Source organism: Hippopotamus amphibius, chromosome 12, assembly GCF_030028045.1.
Source record: "Hippopotamus amphibius kiboko isolate mHipAmp2 chromosome 12, mHipAmp2.hap2, whole genome shotgun sequence".
Lineage (NCBI taxonomy): Eukaryota > Metazoa > Chordata > Mammalia > Artiodactyla > Hippopotamidae > Hippopotamus > Hippopotamus amphibius.
Window position 1 is genome coordinate 67,750,383 of NC_080197.1, and position 23,901 is coordinate 67,774,283.

Here is a 23,901-nt window from a genome sequence, read left to right on the forward strand (position 1 = left end):
GTTTCATTCAGGACTGATGATTGGGCATGGCTTTCATTCCCATAGCCATGCCCGGAACTGCTGATTTCCACGAGTCTTCACTTGCCCCTCCCACTCCCTTTTGCCCAGCTAACTCCTATATATCCTTCAAAACTCTTCAGTTATCATTAGTTAAGGGGGAGTTTTTCACTTTATGGACTTTAAATTTTTGAATTGTTTTTTCAGTGAGCAGGCCTTACTTTTAAGCATAAAACAACAAGAAAAAAAATGGAAAAAAAAATAAAACAAGTGAACAAAACCTCCTCCAAACCTTCTGCTTGGTGTCTCTTTCCCTGGGGGAAGTTCTTCTGACCAGTTTCCAAACCGTCTTGCCCCAATCCATATTTATTCATGTGCTTCTTTCTGTGAGCTCATATGGCCTCTCTATCATTTACTTTTAGCCTAGGCCTTATTTTATACCCTGCAGTAATTATATGTTCACTTACCATTATTCTCACTAGATTATAAACTCAACAAAACCAAGACGTATAAAAATTGTCTAGATCCCCACCATGTATCCCAGTACACAGCACATCGTAGATGTCCAGTATATTCTCTTGAATGAGGAATGAAAGTAAAAGGAAGATGGTTCTAAGGGGGAAAAGGAAGGCGACTGTGATTGAGAAGTCTTGTACATGGGCTTCCCCGGTGGCCCAGTGGTTAACAATATGCCTGCTAATGCGGGGGACACAGGATCCCTGAGGTGGGAAGATCCCACATGCCACGGAGCAACTAAGCCCCCTGTGCACCACAACTACTGAGTCTGCGCTCTAGAGCCCATGAGCCACAACTACTGAAGCCCGTGCACCTACACCCTTTGCTCCACAATGAGAAGCCACAGCAATGAGAAACCCGCGCACTGCAACGAAGATCCAGTGCAGAAGAAAAAAAAAAAAAAAGCCTTGTGCACTGATTTCTTGGCTTCTCCCCTGGCTCTTGCTAACGCTGCCTGTGATGCACCCAGGAGATCTCAGCACAGCTTCTTGCTCTTGCCATGGCGGCCCCCTTGCATCACCTGTGAGGCTGGGCTGCAGGAGGTGGAGTGAGCCCATCCGCCCTTCCGTTCCTTTACCTGAGTGCAGTACTGCTTTTCTAGCCTCTGGCTCTCCTTTTGTTTCTGGCAGGTGAGTGATACCACAGACACGATGGTGCCATTGTAGTTCTCTTGGGAAGACGTCCAGGACATCAAGGCAGTGGTTGAGCTTAGAACGTGGACACTCACGTGCTGGGGCTTTTCTGTGAGTTCTTCAATCCACTCTCCTGAAGGACCTGGACATCAAATCAGAGCACAAGGGAGGTTTCACGCTGAGCTGGTTGAGGCACAAGATTCTAGTTTTAAAAACCATACTGTTTCCCTTTTGCCCTTACAAAGATATTCCAAGTAAGACCAGCAGTCAGACTGACAGGTCTTTCCATCCTCTGCTTAGCTACAGTCTCCACTGGGTGACCTCCCCATTGACCTAAGCAACAGCCTGACAGCCGCAGCCAAACCAGTTCTACTGAGAAACAGAAGCTCCACTTCAGTTGTTACATGCCTCTGAGATTATTCTGGTAAGTTCTTCACCAAAGAGAGTTTACTTCTCTTTTAACAAAGAGTATGTGTGGCAGTGTGGCATTTCATGAATGTTTATATTGAATAATTCCTTTGCTGCTAGTATCTTCGGTCTCTAGAAATAATTATGTTGAGATTCAAATTAGCCTCTGCTACAATCATGTGAAAAATTTTTAAATTTGGTGACAGCAGGATCAAAGAGGCAGGGTGTGACTACCTTAGAGAAGAAACAGGCAACAAACGAGCTCAATTATAGCAGCTGGCGGAAACCTGGGTGATAATTTAAGGACTTGGTGGGTTCCTCACTATAAAATATCTCCCTAAAAGTGTCTGCCTTTAGCTTTGTTCTCTTAAATTTCCAAAGTGGTTATTAGCACAGTGCCTGACACATAGTGAGAACCTGGGAAATGTCAAGCTGATTATTATCTCCTGAAAGTCCCTGTTAAGATGCAGATGTGCAACTTCTTTTATTTGCTCAGGATACATTTCTTGGTTCCCTCATAGGAAGCTGTATTCCTGGAGCCCAGGAGAGGGGAAGGAGCAAGTGGCTCTGCTGGGGAGGGCAGTCTCGGGCTCAGGGTAAATGCGCCAAGGGCAATAATGACAGTAAAAATGATAATATTAATGACGATGGCCAAGAGATGCAGGACTCACTGTGTACCAGGCTCTGTTTTAACTTCATATGTGTTTACATATTTTTATCCTTTAATTTTCTTAACTAACCTATGTGATAAATACTAGGATTGATTTCACTTTCAGATGAGGAAACTGAGGCATAGATAATGGAAGTAGAGCTAGGATTCACACACAGGAAGCCTGATTCCAAAAATCCATGCTCTTCATCCCTGCATGAAACTTCCTGGAGCACTATGAAACAGTGAAAAGCATGGGTCTGGAGACAGGAAATTTGACCCCAAACTCAGTTTTGCTCCTTATTAGTGATGCAAGCTTGGGCAAACAACTTTACTTCTCTGAAACTCAGTCCTTGCATCTGTCAAATGGACAAATCATAGAATGTTAGGACTGAAAAGGGCTTTAGAGTTCCAATGCCTTGTTTTGCTGATGAGGAAACTGATGCCCAGAGATGTGAATGGCCTGACCAATGTCATAGAGATAGTAATGTTTGAGAACCAACCTAGAACTCCTGTCTCCTGGATTGGGGCTTTGTGATAACATATCATGATGCTATCTGATTAGTCTACTTCACAGGACTGTCACTGGGATCAAATGAGATTATAATGTGTTAGAGAACTATCTAAATGTGAAGTGTTATTACTGTTATGATGATTACTGGGGTGCCGGGGCGAGCAGGGAGAAAGTGGGGGGAGGCAAAACACATTCACTCACTTAGTGGCTTTGCATTAGGAATGACCCCATAATCAATCCAAGGTAATAGGTCACTGCAGTCTCCATGGAAATGGACTTTGCTGTTAAATATTTCTAGAGTCTAATTCTCCTTCTGACACTAAGTCACTAAACTTTCTGTGACTCAGTATTTGTTTTCTCACCTGAAAAATTGTAGGTAATAGAAATGCTCCCTTCATAAGGCTGTTGGGAGACTAGTGTAAATTTCTACCTTAATTTTCATCTCTGAGGAAAGCCTTCAAAACTACAAAAATATAGTACCCTTTTAAAATCAAAGGCATTTACACAGTACACCTGAATAACTCATTACTGCAGAACAGAATATCCGAAGCTCTAAAAAGATTCTTTTATTGGCAGAGAAAAAGGAACATTTCTAATGCCCTATATTTTTTTAGATGAATATTAATATGCAACTCTTTGAAAAAAATCATATTTTTGAGCAATTTTGACACATTCTCAGCAGCTCTGATCAATTTGGATGCTCGAGGAATAGAGCAGAGTGCTGACACTGGAAAGTGGTCCAATAAATATTTGTTGAATGTACAACAGAATTAATAAATAAGCAAATAACCCCAGCCTAGGGTTTTGTAATTTGGTATGAGAAGCAAGATGTACACAAATAAAATCCATCTAGAAAAATACCACACTCAGATAAGCTCTGTGTTTTGTCTTGTGCACTATGAAACACAGTAGAAACTCAGAGAAGGGAAGAGCTAATGGCCAGAAAACTTGTGGTAGTTTTCCTGGAACTTGCAGTGGGTCTCTGCTGGCAGACAAGGGAATCCCTGGGTTAATGAAACATTTTTAGCTTCATGGGAAGAACTGAATACTAAACTTTGCTCTCATTCTCAAGTGATGTCATGTCAAAGTTCTCCCATAGCTGAAAGACAGGCAAGGCAATCACAGATCTTTTTTCTGTGTGTCTAGTGGATATTCCAAGCCTTTTCACCAGGCACTTTTGGTTTCTTAAGTAACACTGTTATATGGGATATTTTCAACATTTTTAAGCTGCTAAATAAACTAATCTCTTCCCTCTGCCCCCCTCCTCTTTCTCCTGCTCATCTTTTTGAGGATCATTTGATGAAGGGTGGTATTTTGCCTTTGGAGGAGATAAAGTATGGTGGTCATCCTTCTCGGAATGCAATTTTTATCCATAGCCTTCTGGTTTTTCTTCTGCTGATCAGAGGCACATTTTACTCCTGATAAGCTAGGAAACTGATTTTTTGGCCTCTAAAACTTCTGGTAAGCAGAGTCAGATTAGCAAAAAACATTATAGACATCCACTATTTGTGTAGCTTTTAGAGGCTAGTTATTGCTCTGCTCTTATTCTTGATGCAATCAGTAGAAGCTGCCCTAAGACTTGATATTGGGGCTTTCATGATTTAGTCTTGTGCTAACTTTTGGAGACTACCTAAGTCTTACCACACTTGAATCTCTGTCTTTCTTTCAAGCTTCACAAGCTCCGTACTCTAACGAGACTTTTCACGCAGTGCAACAATGTCAGTTTTCATTACAGCCTTGAACAAAAGTCCTCTTTCCCAAACTATGTGACTACATCCTTGGAGAGTTTGTTATTGCTAGTGTGGAAGGTCAGTTTAATAAATGTTCAATTATCACAATAATAAAAAAAAAATCCTTAAGTTAAATCCCTGGGTAGATTTGCTACTATGAAATGTACATATATTTCCTCTGCTGTCAGAATCTCATGGATCCGGGCCTCTCATGACCTTGAAGAATTCTCAGGCTCTCTAAGGTTTGATAAATAATTGATGTCTGAGCATCATTAATCTCACCAGTTCCATTGTTCTAGCTCCTCTGTGAGCGCAAAATAATCTCTTTGGTACTTACTGATATAAAAACTGAGTGATTTTGCTGACTGACTGTTTCGAGTATCACAAGATCCTGAGGAACTAAAGGTTGTCACAGATAACTTATATTTCCCGGGCTCCTTCAGTTCTGCCACAAATTCATGTGCTTCTTCATCCACTGTCAAATATTCAGTAAAGTTTTCTAAATCATGTATAAAAAAGAGAATAGATATGAATTGATATCTGGAACAGCCTTGGCTATAGACAAGTCAATTAATTATAAAAAGCATTTTTTAATTTTTCCTCTCTTCCCTTTGTCAAGTTGAATTATACCTCTAAAATTACTATTTAAAAAAGATGACTGAAGATTATTTTTTTACAATACTTCAAATCAATAAAACTAGGTGTGGCTATATACTGCGTTCTTACATGCTGTCAACCAATAAAATTATATACACAAAATAGAAATATAACGTTAGCAGGAGATAGCAATAATCAAGGGTCTCATTGGATATAAAGGATTAAAAAAAGGTAGTAAATGTTGTATAAATTCTTTGTGTTAGCATTAAATATCCATAAGTATCTTAAAATATATTGAATTATTTCTATTTAGAAATAACCCTTCCGGATATATTTTCTGACACTTGTAACATTTTTGCTTCATTGGTTTGCTTCCAGAAATTTTAAAACTAAAAATGATTTTTACATTTGCTTCGAAGTCTGCTGCCTGCTGCTTATTACTTCATTTGAAGCTGTTATCTTTTGGTGACTACAATAGCCTTCAACAGAACACACTGCAGTCAGATAAAAGCATGCTTGAACCTTCCTGGAAATAGGCATTACAAAAAATTCTGAGTTGTAAGACCCTACTTTCCATAGAATATATTGAGGAACAGAAAAATAAGGGATAGATTAAGAGAACTTTTTTTAATACAAGTAATTTCAGGCAAATGTTAAGACTTTTGACTCAAATAGTTGGAAATGACAAAGGATTTCAATTTTATACAATATTCGGGTAGGGATGATGCTCTATTCTCTAGTATAGAGGAATTCATAGATCTTGTATTTCATTCTGTTGAATAAAATAGGGGCAAACAATATGTCATATAGGAGACTACATGATTTGAAAACCCTATCCTGGAAATAAGGCTGTCAATTTAACCTCAAATTTTGACAACTTGACAGCCTTTGCCACCCAAACTGCTAGACTGGAAAGCATAAAATGAAGTATGTTATTGTAAGAACAAAACAAATAACAGATAGCTATGAAAACCTACCAAATAACAATTCAGATATGATTCATGACTCAAATTTACTGAATACCATGGCCCTGGTTTTCATAAATTAGTATAAGGAATGACTCTCAGATGCTAAGTGAATACAACGTATAATTTAATAGTATAGCCAGAGTGGAAATACCAGTTGCTATGTATTTTCTACTCTATTACCAGCTCCTCTTTGGGAAAATATGAGTGGTGCTGGTTCCAGGGGTCAGCCCCTAAGGGGAATAAGAATAGCTCAATAAGCAGGACACAGGTCTGATACTCTTGGGAAAGTAGCCATGTTGTCAGCAAGATTCTTTTGCTGCATGCTTCACAAATTTGTGTACCGGAAAACAGAACATTTCTCCAGGATATTTTGTAATTTGTGATGGAGAACCTTAATTCAAAATCTTTCCAAATATAAAGTTTCCTCAGTGGCCTGGGTTATGTGAAATGTCAGATAATGAAATGTGTATAGTTGCCTGTACTTGCAACGTATGAACCACACCAACCGGATCCTGACCCAATCTCTTCATTTTTGTTTTCTGGTTTCAATCTGCATTGGATACTCAATTAAATTCTTCCTTTTCTTGGACTTCCCTAGTGGCACAGTCGTTAAGAATCTGCCTGCCAATGCAGGGAACACAGGTTCAATCCCTGGTCCAGGAATATCCCACATGCTGCGCAGCAACAAAGCCCGTGCACCACAACCACTGAGCTTGCGCTCTAGAGCCCGTGAGCCGCAACTACTGAGCCCGAGTGCCACAGTTACTAAAGCCTGCATGCCTAGAGCCCGTGCTCCGCAACAAGAGAAGCCACCACAATGAGAAGCCCGAGCACTGCAGTGAACAGGTGCCCCAGGCTTGCCACAGCTGGAGAAAGCCCGGGTGCAACAACGAAGACCCAATGCAGCCAACAAAAATAAATAAATAATAAATTAATTTAAAAAAAGCTGTTACAAAATTCTTCCTTTTCTTTAGCATTTTTCTTTAAATCTTAAGTGTCTACCATCAGTCTTTCTTTCTAAAAGTAATTTTTAAAAGTTTCAATTTTCTTTCCTTCACACCATTTCTTATGTCCTCTTGTTTCCTATTACTTTACCTTCTCTTTCTATGTGGATGTGGAACCCATCAAAGGCAGTGGGTGGTTTTGGTGGTAACCAGCTGAGTATCATTTGGACAGGGAAAAAAGAGAAAGAGCTGGACGTCGATTTCTCGGTCTCACTGAGTGTATTGTTATTGTCGTATTCCATGGGAAGAACACCAACAAATTCTTCCTCACTCTCAGGAGCTGCAGATGAACTGTCCCACCAATATGGCTGGGATGTTGTTTCATAGTCACTGCTGTTAAAATCAGGCCAACCAGAAGAAATGTTGCCAGACGGAATTTCAGGAGTGTCTTCTGTAAAATGGAAGAATTTGTCTTTTCCCATTGTATCTTGTGATCTCATGAACGATTCCTCTGGGAAACTGCCACTCTGCTCTTCCCAGTTGTTTTTGTTCAAGTTTACTATACGAACTGAGATATTTCGAGGTGGATAAGGGGCTGTAAGAGAGATAATTATCATTTTCAAGTATTTTTAACTGTTATAATGAATACTTAATCTATTAATGCATCAAACACAAGCAGATTTACAATATAGAGTTTAGTTTTACTTTTACTGTATAGATAATCTATATCAAGAAAAATTGATACACCTACATCTAAGATTTTGTACATGATGTGCACACATTAGCATATCGCTGGGAACATTTCAAATACACTAATTTGTGATACTATGCTTGTGCAAGTGGTGATTTAACCAATTCCAAAGTAGAGTTACATACATATTTCTCAGCCTATCACAATCTCCTTTTTTTAAAAATGGGGTCTCTGTCACTAGATCTTTCATACAAAAAAAGCAACTATAGTGTTCTTATAACCATCAAGATAAAAACACTCTCCTAGTTGCACTTAGGAGAGTTGCATGTCTGAATTGCCCTCAGAAATGATAATATACATGTTGGAAATATGGCTTCACTCCTCACCTCTCTAAAATGAAAACTGTGCACACAAAATGAGTTTATGAATTATGGAAGCATACTTTTCTAGTGGTAGAAAATTATGAAGGCGTGCTGCATGGTGTCTACCTGCAACAGATTGTATGTATCCTGCAAATAGCACCTTGACTCTCACCTCTTCTATGAACTTTTTTTTTTAATTAAGTAATTAATTTTGGGGCTGTGTTGGGTTGCTGCACGTGGGCTTTCTCTAGCTGTGGTGAGCAGGGGCTACTCTTTGTTGTGGTGTATGGGCTTCTCATAGCGATGGCGTCTCTTGTTGTGGAACATGGGCTCTAGGCATGTGGGCTTCAGTAGTTGTGGCACTTGGGCTCAGTAGTTGTGGCTTGCAGACTTAGTTGCTCTGCGGCATGTGGAATCTTCCCAGACCAGGGATTGAACCCATGTCCCCTGCATTGGCAGACAGATTCATAACCACTGCACCACCAGGGAAGTCCCTGAACTTCTAATAAAAATCAATCTTTCCCTCCTTTGTGCTGTTATATAACTTTGTACCTCTTTAATAATATATACTGCCTTCTGCCTTGTCTGAGTGCCAGTAGTACCTCTACCATTTTTGAGGACAGGGAACCATCTCACTAGACTTTGTCTTCATATCTTCCAGTACTTTAAACAACTTCCAGGTAAAACATGTTCAGTTTCTTTACCTGAATAATGAAAGCTACAAGTAGAATCTTAGATATTGATGTGAGGTGAATAAAATTTAGCTGAATAGTTTCTTTGTTTTGGCCTAATTAATGAGAATTTGGATTTTTTTTTTTTAACACATCTTAGAATGCCAGTCTGGCAGAGTCTCGGAGGTGATCTATTATAACACATTTCCCAGTGTTTGTATGAATCATGTCTCCCGCATTCCTATTGAATACTTAAGCACATTAAGAATGAAAAAATATCAGTTATATTGGTATTGGCAATGGGTATTTTGGATGTGTGTATTTATTTTACTCATCCATTCTTCCGCCTGCTGGATGGATGGATCTATTCATCCATCCACCCATCCATCCATCCATTTATCCATACACGCATCCATCCTATGATTGTGCTTCATATTAGTGATGCTACTAAAATTAAGCACTGCAAGGTTTAGATATACTGAATTCCTTTAATAATCCGATAATCTGTACTAGAACCTCTCACATCTGTTCTGTCATATGAGTATTTTGTCAGGTTATAGAATAACTGATGTGTACTTGGTCCAGTTAAGTTACTTAAATACTGAAATAGTTTCTTGTTTTGGCATAATTAATGAGAATTTGGATTTTCTCGACAGATCTTAGAATTTCAGACTGGCAGGGTCTCAGAGGTGATCTATTATAACACATTCCCGATGTATAATTATTCCCAATAATTTACTTAACTATACTTTTGGTAGTATCACAGACTTTTTTAATTCAAAGATTATGAATCTATGATTTCATTGACATATTTAAAATTTTTCCTATTGAATACTTTGCTTAGTTCCCTTTACCTTGATAGAAAATTTATTTGAGGTTATTAAAATATATATTTATTTTCTTTCTTAGCTCTGGAACAGAATTTTCCTTAGAATGATAGAAAGTATATATATGACGACATATAATTTAAATATTTTTTCACTAAATTTTATTCTGTGGAAGACTTACCAGTTCTGTGCTGTTTGGGTTCATGATTGACACCACTGTATTCCACGAGAGTGCTTTTATTAAAAGTTGCCTCAGATACCAGCTGAAAGGTGATATTACTATAACATATTCCTGGCAGCCAGTGATTAAATACTGTTTTTCCCTTAAAGAAATCTGAGTAGAAAAAAATCAATTATATTAAAATTTTGGTTTCTTAAATGCCACATACTTCTAGAAAGTTCTGAACAATTATGACCAACTATCCATAAAATAATATTTCCTTCAACTTCTGGCATGGTCAGTAATAAAAAAATGATGTAGGGGTAGTGATGAAAATTTGGATTTTTTTGACACAAACCGAAAGGCTTTTTTTCTGTAAGAACTGGATACAATTGGAATTAAAATTTTATTATAGGAACATTTGGTGTAGTAAGTGGAGAAGATAACATAAAGAAATTGTAGAGATTAGATTTATGCCAGCCTTTTACTTTAGGATTAGAACCCAAGGTTTTTTTTGCCAATTTATGACTTAGGAAAAAATAACTTTACAGGAAATATTTTCACTAGACTCACTTATAGAATACAGCCTATTTTAAAAATAAAATGTTTTTTCTGTCATTTGGCAGAGAGGACCTGCTTGAAAAAAGAAGAAAATAAAAAATTTGAATTTTATTTGGAAAACACTTTATTTGGAAAATAATAATAAATTAAAAAATCCAATCCAAGTTAGAAAGAAATGAGAGAAAGAAACAAAGAGTACCACTTATTGAATGAAAAACCAAAAATAATTTAAAATTAATTAACTTAAAAAAGAGAGTGTATTAATTAACTTATTCTTAAACTCATGGTATTTAACTCAAGTTTCAGTGACTGCTTTTCAACTGTTTCTGAACTTATATTTGCATGTGATCAATAAGCAAATAAGGTCCCAATTATTAATTTGCAGATAATCTGTTTTCATTGAAAATAAAGAATGCAATAATTTAGGGAATCTATTGATGTTTATTTCATTTTTTTAAAGTTAAAAAACCCTGTAAATTCACTGCATATATTTTAAACAGTGTCTCATTAAAAAAAAATTCATGGAAGATTCAGGAGTTTGTAAAAGCAGCAAGTCAAAGTGAGATATCTCTGGATATCTGGATATCATGCCCCATATGGTTGAGTACCTGGTTTCCAGTTACAACTAGTATAATTTGAGACCATCATCTACACCCTCTACAGATAAATATTCTGGTGCTGGGTCCTGAGAATATTTAAGTTTCCCTAGTTCAGTCCCCAAAGTCTGAATGCCCTCCCTTCCTCTCTTCCTGTCCCTCTTCCTCTTGACCTGCCTCTGCACCCCTCGTCTACTCAGAGAAGTTGACTGGGTTCTTTAGAAATTATTAATTCCCCTAGGCTCTCTGCTCTCTCTCAGAGTCGCCATCAAGCTAGTTAAAATGGTGAAACCAATTTTTGTATATTAATGCAATCATTTAGCTAGTCATAGAGATAAATATATACAAAGGACCTGAAAAGCATTGTCTTTTGCATTTGAGAATAATCTTAGACCATTTCCAAGTGAAACTTTGTGAAAGACACCTCTCTAGCTTCCCAGCTCTGAGTGCCTTAACATACTCAGGAGGAAATTGCTAAGTGAGGTGCTTCTAAATTTAAGTTTGAATTTGTTTCCTGCACCAGACATGCAGGAAAAATTTTTGACAAGAATAACATGTAAGTCATAATAATTTGAGTTTTTCTTATGCTTATGTATGACACGACTCTAAAATAATGAACCAGACATTCTAAGACTCCTCACAACATATTTTCATGCAACAGTAACTATTTTTACTGGTTCATTTATGATCAAATAGTGAATTATAAGACCTCTTCAGAGCAGGAGCGAGATCATTTGACAAAAATCATGTAAAAAGTAATAGTCATCATTCTTCATCTTCCTTTTGCCTCTTACCTTTATATAGCATTGTCCGGAAGTCTTTACCTTCCCAATAGCTTATGTTTACTCTTGTGAAAACATTATATTTCTCTGGATAATGAATTTCAAACAGGACTCCTGTTTCAGGAGAAGGTTTATAGTCATATATTGAAACACTGGTTACAGGAAGAGGTTCTGCAGAAGGAAAGTTAATGGAGAAAGGGGAATCGGGAAAAAAAGCAAAAGGTTATCAATACTTAGAAGTGGCAAGGATTACACCTATTAGAATTTTATAGATATTTTTAATATCTATAAGACACTAAAGTCCTAAGTACTCCTGAGTTGAATGTTCTCCTTAGTAATTAATAAAGCATATTTTATATGGTGATTTCTGCCTTTCAAAAAACTTTATACTCATTTTTCCATTTGCCCTTTGCAACAACCTTGAGATCTAAGAGGACCAAATATTGCTATCACCATTCAACATATAAAAATAACAGTAACTCAGACTTCAAATTACTTGTCAAAGGTAATTTAACAAGGACATGGCAGAGTCTATATCTCCAGATTTCTAGTTCATTTTTTCCCCCAAGCCAAGAAAATTTGATATTAATAACAGACCAGTAACAGAAAATATATTTTGGCTCTGACCAAGGATAAATGTTTCAATAATCGGTTATTTCTTTGTGTGAATTTAGAACTTTTTGAATATTAAGTATAAGACTGTAAACCATTCTATGCTGTGAGTTATAGTTTATGATGTTTATCAAACTATTCTTTCTATGAAAGTTTAAAATTGTTTATTTCTACTTTGTGTGAGTTGTTAACTCATCACAAAACTTTGTAAATACTCATTTTTTTAATAACTGTGATTGATGTATGTCTGCATCTTCTCCGCATCCCACCCTTCAGCCAAAGTCTAGCAAAGGGCCAGAGCCACCTCACCCTCCAGTAGAAACTACTGGGTAAGTCTTACTTGCATTATTTTTATTCAAGAAAATATTTAACTTGGCTTGGAGTCAACTCTTGTATTATAGAAAAACTTGATTTTAATTCAAAATTTTAGAATTGAGGGGATTCTTGATCTATACAGGCTAAATGAAATATCCTTAGTTTAAATTTTACACTTTGAAAATTTCAGTTTCAATAAGGTAAGAAACCAAAATTTGACTTTGCTCATTCAACAAATAATTACCTACTTTGTCTCAACTTGTAGCTAAATATCTTTCATTTTGTTCTTAAGGATCTTAACCTATTTGTGCTTTTGATAGATGAGATCCAGGAAAGATTAACTACGTGTTAAAGTGCTTAATTTTTTTCTGGACTTTTCTCAAAATCCAAGCCAACATCTACAAAAAATTTAGGAAGGCCTTCAGATTGCAGAATATACTGGGTTCATGTCCCTGTAGACTATGTGCAATGTTTTCTGGTTAGAAAGTTTCTATTTTATCTTTGTCTTATACTTGGTCTACCTACTTCAAGGGAAAAAACAGAATGAACTCACAACTGTCATGTAAACAAACCAGCAAACCAAGCCCTGAAGACCCTATTTCTCTTCGATTAATCCCAAAGAAGTTTTGAACCATTTTAAGATCTTTCTTCCAACTCAGTTTAATTACGAACACAGGGAGTCTACCCGTTCCACCGATTGACTCTGGATAAAAAAGGAAAGCTAACAGCAAACAGCAGCCACAGAGCCATAACTTTTCCACTGCTGCAGCCCAGTTTCGCATCCTCACCAGGGGTCTGTCTGCTAGAAAGAGAAGTTAGAGGTCCACTCAATCTTTCATGCCCTGAGAAAGGAAGTATGCACATCAAAGCATAGTCAAACTTTGAAATTCAAGAAATACAGGAGGATTAGAGCACAGATATTTTATTTTGCAATTTTTTTGTTGGCTGTGCCAGCTACTTAATTTTTAAACTAAGAGAATTTTAAAAATGCCTACTCACATGTTTGCTTCCTATATTTCCCTCAACTTCAACATAAATGATCCACGTCAGCTGTAAATTCTAAAGTCCATGCCCAGGCACTACTGAAGCATATTCAATCCAAGAATTACTGTTTTCAATAGAACTCTGTATTCTCTAGAGATATTTTACCATCTTTCCAGTTACTTCCCTAATTATTTTCCTTTTTTGAGAAATGAAGTGTTGTGGCATAAGCCAGAGCTGTAATTACTCATGAGTTTTTCAGTGATGACAATGTTAAATATTGATCTAATTCATTACTTCTTTCTCTGCCAACAACACTGTTATACTTCCTTTCTTGTCTTAGGAACCAGGCTAGACTGGACCAAGAAATGGAGTTATTTAAAAATAGGAATTGGGACTTCCCTGCTGGTCCAGTGGTAAAAAATCTGTCCTGCAATGCAGGGGACGTGGGTTGGATTCTTGGTTGGGGAACAAATATCCCACATGCCATGGGGCAACTAAGCCTGTGCACCACACCTACTGAGCCCAAGTGCCTCAACTAGAGAGCCCACGTGCCCTGGAATCCATGCACCACAGCTAGAGTGAGAAAAGCCTGCATGCCACAACTAGAGAGAAGTTCACTCGCCACAGCGAAAGATCCCACGTGTTGCAACGAAGACCCGATGCAGCCAAAAATAATAAATAAATAAAATTAAAAAAAGAATAGGAATCATTTACTGTTGTTTGTTACTTTTATGACTTTAGATTTCTCATTTTAAATTTTTAAAAAATTAAGCATTACAAAATATAGTTGAAACTCCCCAATATAACTTACACTGATCCCATTTGCCTCCAACAATGGCCAGAGGTAAATTATTACTCTGTATTTGGTGTTTATCTTCCTATGCATGCTTTTCACTTTTATATTTGTATGGGTCCAATATTCATATGCAGTGTTATTCTACATGCTTTAAAATACTATGTTAATGGTATCATATTGTACATATGACTCTTACTTTTCATCACCTAACATCATTTTTGAGATTTGCCTGTCTTGATGTATCTCTAGATATTTTAGTTTAGTGTCCGTTTTACAACTATACAAACTATACCATTTACCTGTTTTTCTTTTCATTGTTGTTAGATAGGTTGTTTTCAATCATTCACTTTTGCAAATAATGCTGCAATAAATGTTTTGAGACATGTTTCCTTAGGTTGGAAATCCTGGATAGTAGAGTATGCACATCTTCAACTGTATGTGATATGAAAATGTTTTCTAACTTTATGTCGTTATCTATCTATCAGTAGTATATGACAGTTCCTGTTTCTCCATATTCTTTGCCAACACTTGCTTGTATCCATCTTTTTAATTTTTGCCACTCTGAGGCATGTGAAATATTGTCTCTTAGTTTCCTGTCACAATGGAGTTTGACTATCTTTTCTTATATTTATCTGTCATTCAGCTTCTCTTTTCTTAGAATCGTTTGTTTGATTCTCATGCCTGTTTCATGGATTCTTTTTCCATATTCTCCTGCCAGTTTGTAATGCAACCTTTGTCATACACCACTGCCCCATTGTTATTTTTTTATTGTGTCCTGTGCCTTTCATCTGGATTCACATTTCTTCTTGATGAAACACATAGTTTAATAGTTACTTAAGTTAGAGTGTGGGTGTTAAATTCTCCTAGGCTCTGTATATAAAAAAAAAAGAATTCTTATTTTTATCTTTATTCTTGATGTAGTTTAGCTGGGTATAAAATTCCAGTTAGTCTGGCTTCCCCTCAGTACCTTGAAGATATTTCTCCATTGTCTTCTTGCACCAATTTTTGTGGAAGAGAAACCTTGTCAGCCTAATAGTTATTCATTTGTAGATGTTATGCTTTTTGTCCTTTAGTAACTTCTAAACTTCTAATTTATTTTTATTTATGCTTGATTATCTGCAGTTTCACCATCACATGCCTAGGTGTGGCCTTAGTTTTGAATTATCTACTAGGTACTTGGAATGCTTTGTCAATCTGTGGATTCATGTCATTCTTCAATTGGAAATTCTCATAATAATTTCTTCAAATATGGTGCCAATCATCTCCTCTATTTTTCTTCTTAAACTCTTAATCTCCTCCATTAGATCCTCTCCCACCTCCCTACCTGTGGGAAAATTATCTCATTGTGCTAAATCATGGGACAATGATATAGTATTAGTGACTTTATTTAATTGTTATTAGTACAGAATTTATCCCATTTGTTGAAGTTTTTCAATTAATTAACTTTAAATTTGATTAATTAAATTAATTTTACCTAGTTTAACAAAATAGTAACTGAAATGATTGTGTTTATTTTTAAAAATTTAAGTTTGTTCATTCTGTATGTTTTTGTTATATTTCTGCCTTAATTATTCCTTAATCTTTTTCATTATTCCTTAATCTTTTTTTAATAAATGTAATTCTTTCATTTATCACATTGTATATCATAACATACTGTGAATTTTTGTTACATTGCTACATAAAATATAATCCAGAATATTATAATAGTTTTGATGTCTCATTATTCCTTAATCTTTTTTAATAAATGTAATTCTTTCATTTATCACATTGTATATCATAACATACTGTAAATTTTTGTTACATTGCTACATAAAATATAATCCAAAATGTTATAATAGTTTGATGTCTATCTTTATCAGTATAGATTTCTTTGTGTGTTCTAAAATATAAGCCCTAGGCCAAATTTTGTTTTCTCATTGCCCCATTTCTTGCTTTTTCCTTGCTATTTTGAGGCAGTTTAGCATCCTTTCAGCTCACCAGAATCTGCAGCCTAGAACCAGGGTATATAACATTATTTTGAGGTTCTTGATATTGTGGATGGTACAGCAATTTTCACAAATTCATTCCCTGAGTCAGAGGGTAATTAAGCTTGGTCCTTGATAGTAAGGCTGTGTGTCCCCTGCCTTTATCCTTAGGCCTCCATATGTGCTTTTTTCACAAGCAGGAAGAATCTTTGCTCTAATCAGAGACTGGCTCTGGGCCATATCTAATGCAAAGCAATTCAAACCTTCCTTCTCTAAGGTGGCCCAGACTTAGTACTGTCTCCTTTCAGACCCAGAGCACAGAGGTCCCATGACTTCAGCCTACTTTCTTACTTTGAGTATCTGATTCCAATAGGAGACACCTATCTTATTTTTGAGCCTAGAAGTATACTTCTGTTTTTCTTTTCATGTTGTGGTGGGAGCAAAGAGTATATGACAAAGCAGGGATTTACTGCATTATTTTTACTAAAAATCCTACCATGAAATTCCCACTTTTTTCTTTTAATAAAAAAATTTAAAGTGACATTTAATATTATTATTTCCTCATTAGGTGTCCCACATAATAAAAACTGATGTTCAAATTGAAAAATATTTTCTGTTCCTTGATTAGCTTTGAAGCATTCATGACAAATCATGAATATGAAGATTTTTAAAGTCCTGGATATGACTCTCTAAGGCAGAAGATGAAAAAACAAAAGCAAATGTGGAGCAAACACTGTTTCAAGAAAGCAGAGGTAGCCTTATGCTTGTTAGTATCTGCTAAGTGCTAAGAGGTGCTTCTTTCTGTGATTGCTCTGTTTTGAGGAACTAAAACTAAAGAAGCTGTTGGGTCAGTGATCAGTATCCTTTGCTTTTGATGTGACCAACCTAAGAACATGTGTCTTCTGTCATAGTTCTCTTGAGGGAGATGAACCTGGGTTTAGTCCCTTACTTCTGATGGCAGGAGTAGGGAAAAGGGACGAATCCACGTCCCAGGCCAGAGCTCTTATAATATGTTCAGATGATAATTTGAGGCCTGACCTAATGTTTCAGCTATATCCAAGCAGGCCACTGAGGTGAGCTGGCAGCACCAGCCATCCACAGTCCAGGAGAGATGGTTACCATCGCACCCTCTAACTTAGTTCGAGTCTTCATCATTTCTTTTTTAGGAGAGCAAAATTTGCAACCCCAAAATGTGTGTCTTTGGCATGAGGATTAACTTAGGCTGAGTATTTTTAAGAAACAGAAGACTCGGGAAGAACCCTTGATCTTCCCCATAATTTCCTAAAAGAATTTAGATAGAGCGTCTGTTCCTGGAATAGAGCTGTCACAAGAGGTATCTGTAAAGAGTATGAGCTGGAAGTGATGGGGGAAACTCAGCAGGGCCTGGAGGTCAGAGCCCACGCTGTGTCCCATTGTCTCTGCAGGGCCCAGCAAACATTTATTTATCAAATGTTTACTTTTCCATCTCCAAGTCAATTGCCTTCCTCCCCTTTGTAGTCCCAAACCACTACCCTCAATATCCATTTTTGTTTTTAGCTGAAGATGGTCTTTAAGGTGAAGGTTTTGGCCATTTTGATGAGTTCTGAATTTTCCTGGGTCTCGCACACTACACTTTAGTTTTGATTTTCTCCTATTAATGTCTCATATCAATTTAATTCTTAGATCAGACAGAAAAACCTAGAAGGGCAGATGAAAATTTCTTCCTCTCCAACACTTTCCTGGAATATTTAAACAGCTTTCTAAATTATTCTTCCTGCCTCCATTCTCACCTTAATTTTTCTTATTTATTTCTGTTCAAAACTTTTAAGCCTGCAGGCTCCTTGATACTCTATGCCTGTCACCTCCACCTCACTGATTTTTCCCTACCTGATCTTTTTTGGTTCTCCTTTGATTCCAATCCCTTGAGTAATTTTCTATTTAATGTCATTGGTATTAATTCTATTTATTTATCTGATACCAGGTGCTACACACTTTGTTAAGGAGTTCATTTAAAATTTTTTATAACAAAATATTTACATAATTTAATAGTACCCTCTACCAAATCAGTAATCTACAGCCCACGAACTAAATCTGGCCTGCCACATGTTTTTGTATGATTTATGAGTTAAGAATGGTATTTACACTTTGAAATGGTTGACAAATATCGACAGAAGAATACTATTTCATGACACATGAAAATTACATGAAATTCAAATTTTGGTGTCTTTAAAGTTTCCTTAGATCACAGCCGTGCTTATTTGTTTACAGATTATGTATGGCTCCTTTTCTGCTGAAATAGTGGAGTTGGATGATTGCAACATAGATTACCTGGTCCACAAAGCATAAAATATTTATTACCCCTAGGTAATAAAAAAAGTTTGCTACCCCCTGGAATAGATTATAAATTAGATAATTAAGAGAATGTAATAATCTCTCATGAGTCTACATCATAGTTTCCAGATTTCTTTGGCTCTAAAGTTCATGCTTCGACTCACTATTCAAAATACTTGTGTGATAATTTGTCCATTGCAATGCAGGATTCAGGATCCTGTGGCTTGCAGCTCTGTTACAAGAAGGAGATGTCCCCAGTCAAACCACATTACGTCATTTCTTTTTATAAGATCTGTCCTCATTCCTCATCACTTAGAAGTTAAGGTCTAAACTCTTGTAAAGTATTCAAGGTTCCTCCCAATTTTTCTAGCCACCTTTCCCTTGCTGTTCTGGAATCACAGATGCTTGCCATCTTCACTCTTGCAGCTCACAGATGTGCCATGCAGTGCACCCAGGCCTCCATTCTTCTCACCTATAATTCCCTTTAACTCTGATTGTGACACCTTCCATTCTCTATTCAGTTGGCAAATTTTGGCTAATTTTATAATTTATTTTAATTAATTAATTAATATTTTTTTATTTATTGGCTGCATTGGGTCTTCGTTGCTGCTCACGGGCTTTCTCTAGTTGTGGTGAGTGGGGCTACTCTGCATTGTGGTGGCTTCTCTTGTTGTGGAGCACGGGCTTTATGCACGTTGGCTTCAGTAGTTGTGGTACATGGGCTCAGTAGTTGTGGCTCACAGGCTCTAGAGCACAGGCTTAATAGTTGTGGCACATGGGCTTAGTTGCTCCGCGGCATGTGGGATCTTCCTGGAGCAGGGATCGAACCCATGTCCCCTGCAGTGGCAGGCGGATTCTTAACCACTGTGCCATGTAGGAAGTCCCTTTAATAGTTGTTTCTTCTGAGGTGCCTCCCCAATATTCCCTAGGAAAGCTGGGCAGTCTCTTACATAACTTTTATAGCACATCATACATTTGGAATGTTTTGTTTGTCTTTTCCACTATGGCACACCATCTCTGAGTGCGGGTATTTATTTTTATTTCTCTGCCACCTAGGACATGGCATAGAGAATGTAGACAATACATAAAATAAAAACTCATGCATTATTTTCATTTATCATGGATGAATTTGTATAGAATACTATATTTGTAGAGCGTGTCCATCTGTGTTCTGCAATGTTTACAGCCACTGTCTCTAGGGCTTTATGAACACAGGAAACAGTAGTGTATAAATAGCATTTCCCAAATTTCTAAGCAATTGTTTTCAAATATTATTTTATCTATTAGAAACTACTCCTTCTCTCTAATGTGCACATGATATACTGAAGATGCTCAGTCAATTAAATATTAATCAGATGTCAGAGCCTAAGGGTTATGAAACTCTTTTGAACTGGTCAAATGACTTGTTTGTGCTGAATTTATGCTTTGCCATGTTCCTCAGCTTTCTCTGAGAGCACCAGACTGAGAACAACTGTAGAGAAATATCAAAGGACTGCCCCAGGGCCAATTGCTTTGTCAGTGCTTATTTCATGAAGACAAAGATCTAACGTAGAATAAATGACTCTAACAAATGTACCCTTTTATCCTCCAGGTGTCAACTCTGGGAGCAGATCCTACAAATGTTTCCTAAACTTTCAAGAAAAGCTTCCCCTTAGAAAAATAAAGATGGCAAAAAAAAAAAAAAAAAAAACAAACAAACATCATTAACTGATACATAATGCTAAATTTAGAGCTCAAAAGTCATCTTAGTCATAGTGCATTTTTTTAAAAGAGGAAGCTGAAACTCAAATATCACTACACGCCTAATATCCCACAAATATTTGTGCATTAACCCCCAGTTCTTATATTGACAACCTATTATTGCTTTCAGAATTTGCGACGTTGTTTTTGAGTATTTAAAAATGGAATATAGGGTAAGAGACAATAAACCATCATTAATCAATTTTTACTCTTTAGATATCAATGCAAATTTCCTCCTCTGCTTAGGATGTAGAAAACTGCAAGTCAATGCTATTCCCCAACATCCAATGGCAAGAATAAAAAGGCAAATAATCCATGAGACATAATTTTTTCTTGAGTCTATCAGAGAGATGAGATTGCAAGGCAACCAAATGAACTAAATTCCAGAGACAAGCCCCTTTGAGGACAAAAGGGACACTGTAACTGTTTTACCTTTAGTAGGGTATGGCAGAAAGAGGGGGTACCACTAAAGTAGGAAAAAAGAAAGCAACTAACATTTTTCTGACCCACAAAGGCAGAGTGTGTTCTAAATGACAGTTTAGACTGTTCTGTCCAAGAAGGTAGTTACCAGCCACCTGTGAGTATTTAAATTAAGCTTAGAATGAATCAAAATTAAATTAAAGACGAGTGGCTACTGTACAGGAAAATGCAGATACAGAGTATTTCCAACATCCAAATGTTCTAGGACAGCGCTGGTTTAAAATGAGTGGGGATCCCAGACACAAGTGGAGCCCACTTCTCTCTAGCCCTTTACATGGGCCTCCATCAGGTGCTCAGGGTAGCAAGAGAGCTACTCTCCTGGGCACAGGCATGCAGTTGATAATTGGTGCCATTAAGAGGTCAAGGAGAAATCTGAATTCCCTGGACTTTTCTTAAATACAAAGCAAAAGCCTAATGCCTTGGGGAGGGGTAGAAATTCCTTTCCTCTCAGTTCTCTGGCAAAGATCTTCCCCCTTCTGAGGGACAAGTAGAAGTAAAAGATGTCTATTCCAGAGACAGAGGCAGAAAAAGTCTTGGACCCATGATCTTCACGCCCTGATAGAAGGTAGAGTTTTGTTACTATGGGGAAGAGGTAGGAAACTCTCCAACCCATAACCTTCTATAGATTTAAGGTAGACTTTGGCTGTGAGTAGCGTATAGCAAGGGGTAGGGTTGCTGAGAATACCCCACTTAGCATCACCAGGTCTGCCTAAGCCTGAGGCTGGACCAGGAGAACCAAGAAACTCCCCTGTCCCTCCAAAACTCAGCGCTAGTAAAAAGTCCATTGGCAGGGGAGTGGGAAAATCAGAGATCCCTTCTGTGGTGCATGTGTTCAGGACTTGCTGAACATGGAGGGTAGAACTGGAATACGGAGAAACACCTTCTGTCACAGCTGGCAACCTATCATTGACCAGAAGAATTTGAAATCTGTGATGAACTGAAGGTTAATAGTGCCTTAAACTGAGCTCAACAATTGACTAGAGTGACTCAAGTGCTTACACAAACAGCCTAGCAATATGGAAGCATTTAAGTTAAATCCAATAATATAAATAATTACATTAAATATAAATGACCTAAACTTGCACTGTTTAAATTGGTAGCCACTAGCCACATATGGCTATTGAGCACTTAAAATGAGGCTAGTGCCACTGAGAAACTGAATTTTAAATTTTATTTATTTTAATTATATTTAAGAGCAAAAAAAATGTAAATTTTTATATCTTGATTATATACTTGAGAAATAAAATATTGCCTGCCTGCCTTATCAGTAAACAGAGGATGTCACAGTCACCAGCGACTGCAGTCAGAGGTGAGCTGGTGAGCCCTGAGGGAATTCAGGAAGGAAACAAAGAATACCTGCTATCTAGCAGCCATCAGACTGCAGCCCCTCCCAATGCTGAGCCCTGAGGAAACTCAGGATGTGGAAACATAGGATCCTGGCCCCAGATAGCTGAGGTACATATCAAAGGAATGATTTCAGTGAGCCCAGACTCTTGCACCTTACCATACACAGAAAAGCGCTAAATTCCTTAACTGGAGATATTTAGTTTTCTTTTATTAACAGTAATCTTTTGTTCCTATTTCCTGCCTTTTGTTGCAAAACGCCTATATAGCCTAGCTCCCTCCTTGCCTCCTCAGAGCAGTTTTCTCAGGGTTACTTGAGATGCTGCCTCCCCAGTTTGAAGTCCTCAGTATGTCCACTGAATAAAACATAACGCTCAACTTTTAGGTTGTGCATATTTTTTTTAGTTGACTTACTGAAACAATAATGTTTTGAATGCAATAGGCTAAGTAAACTGTTATTAAAATTAATTTCACCTTTTCAGAAAGTTTTTTAATGTGTCTAGCAGAAAATTGAATATTACATATATGGTTAGCATTCTATTTTTATTCGCTGGTGCTAAACACTCCAATGAAAAGGCAGGGATTTTCAGATTCTGCAAAAAAGCAAGATCCAATTCTATACATTTACAAGAAACCTATTTACATATAAAGATGTAAGTAGGTTGAAATTAAAAAGATGAAACAAATATAACATGAAAATACTTAAAAGAAAACTAAAATGTCTATATTAATATCATACAAAATAGACTTCAACACAAGGCATATTATTTGGGATAAATGAAACATTACATATAGATTAAAAGGTCAGCTCATCAAGAAGACATAGTAATCCTAAAATTATTTGCACCTAACAATATCAGTAGAGCTTCGAAATAGATAAAGCATAAACTAAAAGAAGTAAAAGGAGAAATAGACAAGTCCACAGTCTCTGTCAGTCATTGTTTGAACAAGTTGACAGCAAATCATTAAAGGTATAGACGACTTGAACAACCAACTTGGCCTAATTGACATTTATTGAAACTTCACCCAACAAGAGCTTACAGAATGCACAAGACAGGCCAAATTTGGGTCCGTAAAACAAATCTCAACAACTTTCCAGTGACTGAAATTTCACAAAGTATGTTCTCTGATCACAGTTGCATTTGCCTAGAAATCAATAAAAAGATCTCTGCAAAATCACCATATTTCTGGACATTCAGTAATACACTTCCAAGCCCAAAGAAGAAATCACAAAAGAAAATAGAAAATTTCTTGAATCGAACTTACTATGTATGCTAAAATATCAACAAGATATTTCAGAAATCTTTCACCATTTACTTACCTAACAAATTTCTCTGTAAACCATTAACTACAGGGCTGACTCCTCCAGCTTTGTCTGATCCAGAGTGGCTGAGTGCCTGCTAATGAGTGTTGGGTCAACAACAGTCACTACAGTTTTATTTTGCTCTGTCTCTTAGCCTCTTTTTCCTGGTTCTTTTGCTTGTTACTTGCTCAACTAAGTTGAATGAATATTTATTGATCACCAATTAAGTATAAATGTCATGCTAGGTGCTCATGAAATTATGAAGATGAGTAACGCAGAGTTTCTGATTCCAAGAGTTATATTGTAAGCATTATATACCTAGATCTGCTGCCTGGTTCTGTTAGCTCCTAATTCGCCATTTCTGGAGCTTGTTTAAAGACAGTATTTTACCAGGCAAGTCCTTCCTTTAATTCAGCTAGGTCCTAGATTTGTTTATTATATCCATAAA

General features: G+C 36.9%; 1 protein-coding gene across 2 annotated transcripts in view; it reads right to left on the reverse strand.

Moving 5' to 3' along the window:
- The window catches only part of PTPRO (protein tyrosine phosphatase receptor type O), a 239,788-nt gene that overhangs the window by 83,576 nt on the left and 132,311 nt on the right, over nucleotides 1–23,901 (reverse strand). For both annotated transcript variants that reach the window (XM_057703324.1, XM_057703323.1), the window contains exons 3-7: nucleotides 11,618–11,776; nucleotides 9,688–9,840; nucleotides 7,107–7,550; nucleotides 4,784–4,945; nucleotides 1,091–1,287 (exon numbers count right to left, since the gene is read on the reverse strand). In XM_057703324.1, the coding sequence (XP_057559307.1) occupies nucleotides 1,091–1,287; nucleotides 4,784–4,945; nucleotides 7,107–7,550; nucleotides 9,688–9,840; nucleotides 11,618–11,776 (1,115 nt within the window). The remainder of the gene's footprint in view (nucleotides 1–1,090; nucleotides 1,288–4,783; nucleotides 4,946–7,106; nucleotides 7,551–9,687; nucleotides 9,841–11,617; nucleotides 11,777–23,901) is intronic.